General features: G+C 34.6%; 1 protein-coding gene across 1 annotated transcript in view; it reads right to left on the bottom strand.

Moving 5' to 3' along the window:
• LOC150076854 (poly(A) polymerase type 3-like) overlaps positions 1-12,456 on the bottom strand; it is a 341,061-nt gene that overhangs the window by 95,034 nt on the left and 233,571 nt on the right. Inside the window, exon 13 of the mRNA XM_090386405.1 lies at positions 6,099-6,152. Coding sequence (XP_090242531.1) covers positions 6,099-6,152 — 54 coding nt within the window. The remainder of the gene's footprint in view (positions 1-6,098; positions 6,153-12,456) is intronic.

The raw sequence follows: 12,456 nt of genomic DNA, 5'->3' as shown, positions 1-12,456 counted from the left end.
CTCAAGGCTCATATCTTAAATAACCTTTAAAAGATATTTCAGCCGACTAGGTTAGCTGGGTGGGTAAAGTGCCAGCCTGGCAACGCAAAGGTCGTGGGTTTGAATCCCGCCTCGGGCTTGGATCAAAGTACTGAAAAAACCTTGGGAGGTGCATTATGGCCACAGAAGTCGATGTGCCAACAACTACCAAAAAAAAAAAAAAAAAAAAAAGATATTTCATTTAATATAAATTTACAAAACAACCTGACAGTTTGTTATTACAAGTTCACATACCCACACCAAAGTAAGTGTCACTTGTTCCTCTTTGAGTAGTTTCAAGACAGTAGGATGCACTTCGTAAACTTGTGCACTGAGAGGAAGGGAAGATTGATTATTTTTGATAGAACACTTTAAATACAATAGTACCCATTGTATAAAATACATTGCACATTTCCTTTTTTGGCACTTACAAAAACAACTTCATATAACTAGTGCCAATTGCAGGAGAATGAAATAATACCTAAATCATGATAAGGAAAGCACATGTAGAGCAGGAAAGGCAGAAAAAACTACAAATGAGTCAGTATGCATTGCATTTATTAATAAAACCCTTTCAAATGATAATTTAAATCATCAAGAATTATTATTATTACTGAATAATCAAGAATTATTATATACATTATCCTACACAGAAGCAATGTTTATGAATAATTATATTTGCATATTTTTGGTTAATTTTTCATGGCTTTGCATGCATCACCAGTTGTCAGTGTAGGGACTACAACCATTCAACTACTGAAGGGTTGTCAGAGCACTATGTTCTTCCTTCATTTGGAGTGGCTTGTATATTTGGATTAAGAACATCAGCAGCTGAATTTCTTCCCAGGTTCCATTTATCCTTTATAGCATTAGCAGAGGCATATGATGCAAGCAAGCAAGCTTATGCAGCATCAGCCCAAAAAAAAAAAAAAAAAAAAAAACATTCCACTTCACCCCTCCGTTCGTTCAAAATACCCGTCCAGCTGAGCGTTAAATTTATTTAGGCTATCAACCTCCACAACAAAGGAGGGAAGTCTGTTCCACCAACCAACTAACCGCTGGCTAAAGGCAAATTTCTGCACATCTATCCTACATCTCTCTTTCCTCAATTTGAATTTCTGCCCTCTCAGGTGATTATTGTGAGCAAGAGGAAGTATCCCATCAGCATTGAGCATGCTCAAACCATTCAAGGCTTTATACACCTCTATCAGATCACCTCGCCGGTGCCTAGTTTCCAGACACTGTAATTTGCAAAACTTAAGCCTTTCTTCGTAAGAGCAACCCTTTGTTGCATTCACAAATCTTGTTGCCCTTCTCTGTACTCGTTCCAGCAGCTCTACATCCTTCTTGAAATGAGGCCTCCAGACCTCAAGGTGTGGCCTGACCATTGCCTTATACAAGAGAATAATCACCTCCTTATCCCTGCTAGAAAAATTCCTGTATATCATTGACAAGACACCATGAGCTACTCTTGCAGCCCATCTGCACTGCTCAGAGAACTTCATATCTGCCTGCACAATTACCCCCAGGTCCTTTTCATTCTCTACCACTGTCAGTGTAGTACCACAGAGTTGATATGTTGCGCTGGGGCTGCTGTTTCCCATATGTAGTACTTTACATTTGTCAATGTTAAACTTCATTTGCCACTTCTCAGCCCATCTGCTCAACCTTTCCAGATCCTGTTGCAGCAGCATAGCGTCAGTAGCATCCTTAACAACCATGCCAACCTTTGTATCGTCTGCAAACTTGGACATTAAGCTTGATATACCATCATAAATATTATTTATAAATACAAAAAACAATAATGGAGACAACACTGAACCCTGAGGGACTCCACTAATAACATTAGTCCACGATCAGCAGTGTCCATTGATTACCACCCTCTGTCTTCTCCCCCTCAACCACCCCTTTATCCATAGCAGCAATTTGCCTCCAATGCCACACTGCTCCAATTTGTGAAGCAGTATCAAAAGCCTTTCTAAGATCCAAATATATGATATCAAAGTTATTCCCTGCATCCAGTTCCGCTGTGACCACATCGTAGTATCCAATCAAATTGGCCAGTCAAGACTTTCCCTTAACAAAACCATGCTGTGTCGGAGCTATAACTGAAGTCTTGTCTAGATAATCGTGCAGTGAGTGTTTCTTTAACCAGTGCCTCCATTACTTTTCCTGGAACAGAAGTTAAACTAACAGGTCTATAATTACTTGTGTCAGCCTTTGATCCTTCTTTGTGAACTGGGATCACATTTGCACATCTCCAGTCTATGGGTACCTCCCCTGAGTCCAAGGAAGCTCTCATAATTATGGCTAAGGGCTTGCTTACTTCCTTTGCTGCCTCTTTTAATATAACTGGATAGATCCCATCCACCCCAGGTGCCTTTCTTGTGTTTATCTTCAACAATTTCTCCTCCACTTTACTCTCAGTTATTACAAGATTATCTAGCTTACTGCCAGAGTTGACTACACCTCTGGCATTCCCCTCGCTGAATAACTCCTCATGTGTGAATGTTGATGCAAAATATTCATTTAGTTTGTTAGCTATCTGAGCAGGATCATCAACAGCTGAACCATCGATATCAAGTGGACCAATCTGATTCATCCCCTTCCTTCTAAAGTTTACATAAGTAAACCCTTTGCTGTTTTTCTTTGCATGCTTTGCCAAAGATTTCTTATAATCTGCCTTTGCCGGCCTAATCTCCTTTGTGACTTGGTTACAGACCAGCTTATATCTATGATAGGCTTCCATGCCACCAATTAATTTATATGTATCCCATGCATTTTTTTTCTCTGCCATGTGTCTCATTAGTTCATCTGACATCCATTTAGGCCTAAACCTTGAACAATATTTCTTAGTTGGTATGTAAAGCCTAGTAGCTTCCAAGATAAGTTCTTTGAATGCTTCCCATTTTGAATTTGCTGTTGGTAACATCAGTTGGTCCCACTGTATAGAATTTAAATACTGTCTCAGACCATCGTAGTCACCTTTACGAAAGCAATAACCCTTCCCTTTTCCCCTGATGGTAGTTACCTCTTTGAGTAAATCCCACTTCAGCACACTGTGATCACTGCCACCTAGTGGTTCCTGTATCTGCAGATTCTTAATGTATGAAAAATCACTACTGATAGTCAAATCAAGTATATTACTCCCTCTAGTTGCCTCCCGAACATGCTGATGTAGAAAACAATCATCCAATAAATCCACAAAAGCCTTGATAGTGTGTGAGTGACCAACCCACAAATTCCAATCAATATATCTGGGAAATTAAAATCCACCATTATAAGACTCTCTGATTTACAGGCCCACTTTATTTCCCTGTACATTTTCTTATTATACTCATCAGAGCCATTAGGCCTATAGCACACTCCTACTCTCAATTTTGATCTCCCAATGCTTACATCACACCAAACTGACTCGACACTGCACTGTCCAGCGATGTCGACTGGCTTCACTTCTTTGGATTTTATGTATTTCTTAACTAATAGCATAACCCCTCCTCCCTTCCTATCCTGTCTATCCTTTCTGTAGACGTTGTACTCCCCAAATTCCAGTTCTGCATTACTTATATCTGTGTGACACCACATCTCTGATATCCCAACAATATCTGCCTTTGATACTTTGAGCAATACCTCAAATTCATCAAATTTATTTACCAAACTCCTAGCATTGGTGTACACGCAAGTATACATGCACCTGTTCCTATTCTTAGCTACCCTAACACAACCCATGTGTTTACTTGTATTGATATGACTCCCAGCAGTCTCTGCAATAACCGGCATCTTGTTTTCCAGGCTTCTGCTCATTCCAATAGAAGCAGTGCAAGAATCGTTTTCACCTCTGCCAGCGGCTACTGTTAATCTATTAGTCCTTGTATCCCCCCAAGCTAGCAGTTTTCCGACCCACCTAATACTGCATCGACAGCATCGGCAAATATTCTTGCACCCTTTCTATTTAAGTGTATCCCATCCCCATAGAAGTAGTCTATCCTGTTAACAAGTACAGACCAGGCAAAAAAAAAAAACAGTGACCTGTACTTGTTAAGTAATTCTGCCAGTCTCCTACTCTTAATATCATTGGTGCCAACGTGTACAACTATATCACCTTTTGTGCCCTTAAAAGATGATATCCGCTCTACGTCATCAACCTTTGCCCCTGGCAGACATACCCTGGTCCTGTTCCATCTATCCCTTTTTTACAAAGCATGTTTCCCATTTCCCTGACAATAGGGTCACCAACAACTATTAGTTCCTGTGGGACCAGCACATTCTGCCTTGGGGTTTGCCACTGTGTTGCGTGATGACCAAGTGCAAGCTCTGGTGTTGATGTGGGCAGCTGAGAGCTTGATGGGCCCCTCAATTTAGATCCTTTGAGAGCATCCACCCTGTCCTTCAAGCTCTCATATAGGCCCATAACAACGCTGAGTTGTCGCCTGATTTCGTTACACTCCTTGCATTGCGCACACACACACACACAAAGACATCCCCCATTGCAATATCATGTCCTGTACCCGATTGCTCCACAAACATCATGCAAGCAATGCATTTTAAAAGGCTGTGATTCAGAGGGAAACTGCGCCCCTCAGTTCTCCTCTGAGCCACAGCACTGCCATTAGCTTGAGCCTTTTGCTTTGCTGCTCTGAGTCATGATTTTGATTTAATTTTAATAAAATTTCAATTTCAGTACAAAATTAAAACCCTAAACTTGTATCCCAACACAGTTATAACGCTATATATATTTTTCAGTATCAAGTATTTTCTACGAGTTCCGTATCAAGTTATGAATTAATTAATTATGTTACGTTTGTAATCTAAGTCATTATATGCATTTAGTTAAAAGTACAATTTAATTGACAACGAAGTTTAACAAAATTAATAGATTTTACTGATTAATTGATATTATTCTATACTATACTTACTAATGCTATCTAGTTCATATATAACGTATCGTATAACAAAGGCGGCAAGTTACGAACGGTAAATCTACGGACACTTAAGTATTAATTAACTTCCAAATCTCGCTGTCTCCATTCAGAATAAAGTAACGATCCTGACTAGGTCTATAAGCTACTTATAGAAAATAATTTTATGTAACAATCTGTCAATAAAGCGGCTAAATATGTCTAAAAAAACTTCTCGTTCAGCGGAGCTGCAACTTGTAACAAGTGGATTTGATACCCTTACCGATACTTTTATGCAATTACAAGGCCAAGTAAAGAATAAATACACCAGATTAATCAGAAAATCACAAAATAATGCTATACTACTAAATTTAAATCAAAAGTTTTAGAAAAACAATAATTTCAAATCAATAAATAATAAAATCCACTTAGTGGCTTTGAACACGTCTGGCTCCCACTAGCCTCGTTAGCAGACCTCATTCATTAGTTATATGTGATGTACAATTTCCATCACAGAATTAAGCAGGCTTTATATTTTATTGATCTCTAAATTCATCATTAAGCTTGTGACAACTTTAAGTTAAGCTCGTAAAAGAAACACTGTTTCACAGGAATAATTCTGGAGTTTTTGCTTTGACATTTTGGTCTAGTCATTCTATGCACTTAATTTTGTGATAACTTTAAATCTGTAAAGAACATTTCGCTAGCATATGTTGGAGTTTTTCCATTTCTTCAAATCATTCTATGTACTTTATATATAGGTGAACTTTATTTCCTTATTGGTGTCAGACTTTATATTAATGTAGAGGACATACCATCTTGGTTGACTTTTCTAGCTTTGTTTTCTAATTTGGTTGATATGAAAAAAAATTCACCACATGCATCTTACCAATCCTCCCCCAAAAAAGAAAGGTGTATTTATAGTCCTTCTTATCAAGATAAGATTTGAACTTTGTCTTCAAAACAGTGTGAAAAATGTACTTATGCAATCTTTTTCGCTGCTGTGCTAGCCATGAGAGTAGTATTTATCAAACCAAGTAAAAAAAAAAAAAAAAACAAGCAGAAAGACCTGAAACATCGCACATGTGTATTACCTATAATTGTACATATTTAAATTGTAATCTTTGAATGTTAGTTTTAAATTACATAATATTCATATCAAGTTGCAAAAATACCACTCACCATTCTAGATGATGTTCCTTGGTAGAAGCAGTTGCAATAAGCACAATAAAATGCCTATAATTATAAAAATAAACAAAGTTATAAAAAGCATTAGCACATATCATTATAAAATTGGCAATTAAATGATCAAAAGATATATATATATATAAATAAATATATGAATAAAAATATATGATACTTTTGAAAATCAGCAGAGGAGGGTGCAACCTTTCAAAAGGTTCAAGATGACATGGGCTTACAAGCCAAAACTGAAGAAATTTTAGAAATCTAGACAGATCCAGAAGATAGATGAAACTGAACCAAGTGGTACATATTTAAATGAAAATAATATTAGGACATAAAAAAGCAACAAGTAGTTTTATATTTTAGTGTTTTTTTTTAAATATAACTCTGTCCATAATTTTATTTTAACAATAATCTCACTCTGAGGCTAAAATAAGAAAAATAATATTTAAAAATGTGTATGTATATAGTTTTTAAATTGTTACCTTCCAAACTTCACAAAATAAAAATAAATAAATAAAAAATCTTTAATCCAGCTGGGCTGCATACTATTTGGAAACTCACTTGTGAAAGAGTTAATGTCATTTATAATGTTACAGAGTTCTACGTGATTGCAATATCAGGAATTGTGGTTACTTTATGTCATGCTACCACAAAACCTATAATAATGGATTTGATGAATGTACAGCACTTTTGATGCAGGCATGCTATAGCCATACAAAATTAGATGAAGGTGAAGAAAATCCAGTTGCCTCGTCTGTTCTTATTTTTTTTTTGCCAGAATATGGTGACAGCTTCTGAAATTCGTGAAACTGATACTGGAACTACTGATCATAACAAATGTCCACTACGGAATTCTTTTGACTAAATGCTAAGTATCATAATGGTACCACTGACTACAGTTATTTACCCAGAGGAGAACTTTATTCCACCCTGTATATTAATATTAGCAAGTGATTTACAGAAGCAAGCTTATACAAAAAAAAAAAAAAAAAAAAAATTTTTTTCAAACCAATGTATCTGGGTGGCTAAACCTTAAAGAATCTAGTTATTTTCCGGAAAAGAGGAAATATTATTTTTTATAAGCACTGAAAAATTGTAGACTTGGTAATTAAAGTACATAATTTTGGTTATATACTCTGGTTGAGTTTATCATTTACTCATTAAATTTATCAACTTCACAAATTTTATAAACCTTACAAATACCGTTCCTTTAACAAGACTCCATAATCAAATAAGTGGAAGCACCAAGGCAACTGGAGCTATGAGGTGCCACTACTGTAAACTACAGGCAGTTCCTGCTTTGAGTTTTTTTTTTTTTTTCAAATATCAAGTATTTGTTAACAAAATTGAAAATATGAATATTAATTGCAAAAAATGAATGTAAAACATTAATAAATACTGCATTTCAAACCATGTGCACAGCTATACAATAAATGTACCCCATTTTACGATATTAATCCATTCCAGAGACACCATCATCTCGTGAAAATATCGTAATGTGAACCCAATAACACATTGTTTATTGGTAATTCGTTCCACGACCTCGGAAGTTGAAATTTTCACTACATTTGCTCTATATATTTGCACAAATTCATAAATTTGCACTATAAAAACGACCTCTAAAAGGTCCTTTTTATAGTGCAAGTTGTATTAGTTACCAATTCAAACCATTAAAATGCATTACATTTTCATCATTATCATATGTTCTGTTATAAGAACCAATTTTGAATGGCTTTGTGATATTTTTCTAAAGTACGTTTCTGGAGGTCATGACCATAAAACAATTTGCACTTTCCAGTTTATTGGGTTTTTCTGTTAGCAGAATCTATTATAAACGGGTAGTAAACTCCATGTTATTGCATTTGCAAAACTACCGACATAAATAAAAATCGAATAAAAAACATAAATAAAATTTGAGAATTTCTCTTCATTCCTTTTTTTAAATAAAGCTTCGTAAACTCGTTACTCCGTGCAAATCGTGTTAGTTGCAAATTGTGCGTTCCGTTAAAAAATGGAGTTGTCTTCTTCATTTCTGAAGAAGACAACTCCTTGTGCAACAAACCAATGAGTGCCGAGCTAATAACGAGTGTGCATTTAGTCAATGATGAAGAATAAACAATCTAACATTTGTAAGTCATGAATAATTTCTTTGTTATTATAATTTGCTTGATTTTACAAGCTATGTTTCCATTTCTTTGGATAAATCAATCATTGTTTAAACAAACTAATTTCATTGTTGAGAACGTAACCCCTATTTTTAACATTGTGTCTATGGGAAATAAATTCCTGCTTTACTAGCGCATGCTAGTAATGAATTAACTTGTAGAGTCAGGAACTACCTGTACTTATTATATTCTGTGGTTATTTTCAAGGACAGTCCTTTTTTCCAAGAAATTAGAAAGTTTGTAAAAATTGAAAAACTATGGAGACAAATGCTTCCAAATATAATTTTTTTTCCTATTTTGACTTCATAGCTGAATATCAGAATGGGATTATTAGATATATTAGTGCAGAGGTTCTCAAACTTTCTCGGTTCACGGCACCCTTAGTGTCCAAGAAATTTTTTCACGGCAGCCCTAGGCCAAAAGAAATACCTAACACAGTGGTTTTCGACCCTTTAATATATACCTATATAATAATTTTATTCTTTATATAGAGGTACTAAAATAAAGATCAATTATAGATCACCACAAAATTAAAAAGATACGGTACAATGGATACCGTACACCTTTTTATAATGAAATAAATGTATAAATAAAAAAAAAATATATATATATAATAATAATAACTTTAAGTAACTTAAACCAAAATTACATGGCACCCCAAGAATGTTGTTGCGGCACCCCGGTTGAAAACTGTATTAGTGTAATGTGCCTATTGTCTCCACCATGTCCATCTGTCTCTCCACAACAGACAGACAACCTATCACCTATCAATGGATGGACAGCAGTTAACACAAAAGTTAAGCAGTTAAGTGCACAGCAGCTAACACAAAACTGATTTAGGGACCACTTGTACCTACCATGTAAACAGAGACAGGTGAAATTTAATGAAAGTGTGGCGACTCATTTCTTCAAAACAACAGATGAACTTCTGAAATAAAAGAAAATCACTCTTTCCTAATTCTCTAATAGGATGCTTATAGTAGAAAACAGGTTGACCAGAACCAATGTCTGCATCCAGAATATGCCCTGACTTTGCCAGTGACTGTGGATACATAGATAGCAGTTAACCAGTGCAACTTCTCGGTACGGTAGTACAATTGTGGCCCCTAATCCGCTGATTTGTTACCCTTGGTTAACCACAATAAAAAAAAAAAAAAAAAAAAAAAAAAGGAAAAACTTAACATGTACTACTTGCATGTCCAAAACACAATGCTTTCCTTTTTTTTACGATGTTGATTTTAAATCGAATAGTTTACCTTTGTTTTTTACAATGTCGCGTATGGTTTGATCACCAACGTTATAATGGTTCTTTAAAGATTTAATGGATGCCCCATTTTAAAACGTTTGAATAATTTGAATTTTTTGTTTAATTTGAAAGCACAACTCTTGTTTGCCCATCATTTTTGCAATTTCTAAACAACAACAAAAAAAAAAAAAAAAACCGACATCCTTGGCATAAATAACGAAACAAAATTTGTCCTTTTGCAGCGCAAGGGAACACAACAATTGATGCGACGCACTAAATCAAACATTTGGTCTTGAAGTAATCCAATCCTGGTAAATAAATCGAGAGTCTGCTGTACTTTATTATTAACGCATTTATGTTGGTAATGTCTTACTGTGTGTTTAATTTATCAATTAAACTTTATTATGTGTATGTATGTACAAGAAAATCACATTATATATGGGGTCAGCAGGTGTTCGCTTATATCCGCTGTTTCAGCCATCCACCTACTGTGGATGGCTGAAACCGCGGATATGGGGGTTTTACTGTATATAGGGTTTTCTTCTTCTTCTTTTTAGCCATTGCTGACCCACTGTTGGGCAATGGCCCTCGCCCAAAACCTTCCATCTTTTTCTATCCCACATCGTGATTGGCCAGTTTCCTCCTGCAGGGTTTTACGGGCACCACTAAATTGTAGAATGCTTTAGCTCTTAATTCATGCTTTCTACAGCATCGGCTTTATTGCCTAAAGGCCAAAGGTGCGAACAATGTATACCCAGGTCTCTCGAAATCAGTTCATTATACAGAAACTATTTTCAATGTAATGACGGGGGGGGGGGATTAAAAAAGGTTGCAACATAGAAAAATTTGCTATATGGAAGTTCGTTAAAAAAAAGTCCGACTGTATATTGTAGGTGAAACACTGGATATTATTTTTTTTGCCATGTGCTGATTGGAGGAAAGAATGGGAATATGGCAGATGTACAGAACCAAAATGCCCTTTGGTTCTATGTAAGTCCTTGCTTTTTGTTGACTTTTTTAAAAATATAAATCATGCATTTAACTATTTCTGATGCATCAGAAATGTAATGCACTGCACACATTAACTAGCTGCCAAAAATAAAATAAAAAATATTTAAAATAATATATTTAAAAAATACTTCACTATTTAATTTTTCCTTTACATTTATGAATATATTATTTGATTCAGTTTCATCAACTTCTGACTCCAGTTCCAGGGAATTTCTTTAATTTCAGCTTGTGTAAGCACACACACAGTATTGAAGCTTGCTAAAATGGCCACACCCTCACATGCCAATTTTTGAAACTACTGCATATATAAAAATGGCTACTACTATTTGTAAAAATTAAAAACTATGTAGACAAATGAAAATATAAAATATATGTAGAACACAAACAAAAATACATGCACACACCAAAATGAACGATTTGAGGAAAGTGCATACTGAAAACAAAACTATATTATAAACTTTAAAGTTTATAATATAGTTTTTAAATAAATCATAAACAATAAATAGAAAAAGTTCATAATCTGAAGCATTACTCTTTTCTTATTAACAGATATACCTGAGTTTAAATAAATTTATAACTGTGTTGGAGGAAAGAAAAGAATGCAAATATGAGGAGTGATCAAATTTCTCTACCTTCAGATTAAAATAACAGGATGACAACAAAGTATTTTTATTTTTTGGCATAGTCTTCTGCAGCATTGTTCTTTTAATGTTAATAACGTTAATTAATGGGGAGAACAAGGTAGCTGTCACGACTGCTTTGTTTAGACATTAAAGTAAATTTAGTATGATTCAAAGTGATTCTAGTAGTCTTAGCGCAATAGACAAAGGAAATTCCAAAGGGAAAAAAGCAGACATTCTGATGAATATAAGAAAAATAAATTTAACTAGGCTAAAATCAAAAGAGAGAGGCACATGTTAATTATAATGGAACTCATTTTGAGGCTAAGAAATCTGCTTCATCGGGTACCTGCTATTCTAAATAATTATTGTCTGGTGATTACTGAAAAGGCTGTTTCCTTTTTTTCATTATTACGTTTTTTATATTGTAGATGCAAAAAACAATGTCTGAAGGTACTTGGAGAAGAAAATTGAGACATATTTTATTAAACTTCATGATAATAAAACCAAGAATGAGCAAGATTTATACTTCAATGACTAATTAATTTTGTACCAGTAAAACAAAGGTGGCAATGAAATGATAATGCAAGGCTAAATGCTGCATCATTCAAATATCATTTACTGAATGGATCCAAAAGGCAGAGTATGTATGTATGAAGGAACACTAATTTCCATATTTAACTATTAAAAGGATCAGAAGTACAAGGAAAAACACCAGAAGAGGAAAGGGGAAGACACATTAGCTATAGTCTTGCTTTAAATACAAAAATTAAATAGAACACATCCAATCTTTTCCTTTGAAACAGTCACACTATTCCTGAAAAAAAATCAGTACAACAGTATTAATTTAGATATTACAACAATGTTTAAATTATTTAAAAGAAAATTCTGATTGTAAGTTTGGTAGACTGCAGGGTGACTCTCAATGTGACTCTCAACTTACATTTTTCATGTATATCTGCTACACTTGTGAGGAATTAAAATTAAAAATTAGATTACCTCAGTTATATGATTCAGCTAAACCTCTTTAGCTGAATTGACAGTTCATCAAAAAAGAAGCAAAAAATTTTATTCTGCATTAAGTTTTTTATGAAACATCAGAAGATGGCAAGAAGGAAGGTTATGTATTGTCACTTGCTTTTGACTTCATGAAAAATCAAATTATCACTGCCAAAGGTGCCAGTTCAAGAGCTCTTTTACCCTAGACAGTTAACTGTAAATTTATTTTGTATCAACAACACTAAGGAAAACAAAAGTTATTTTTAAATATCATTAAGAAGGGAAGAAAGGCCCAGATGAAGTCTACAATT

The sequence above is a fragment of the Mastigoproctus giganteus genome, chromosome 12, assembly GCF_048544385.1.
Source record: "Mastigoproctus giganteus isolate SK-2022 chromosome 12, ASM4854438v1, whole genome shotgun sequence".
Taxonomy (NCBI): Eukaryota; Metazoa; Arthropoda; class Arachnida; order Uropygi; family Thelyphonidae; genus Mastigoproctus; species Mastigoproctus giganteus.
This window is presented reverse-complemented; position numbering and strand designations above follow the sequence as displayed.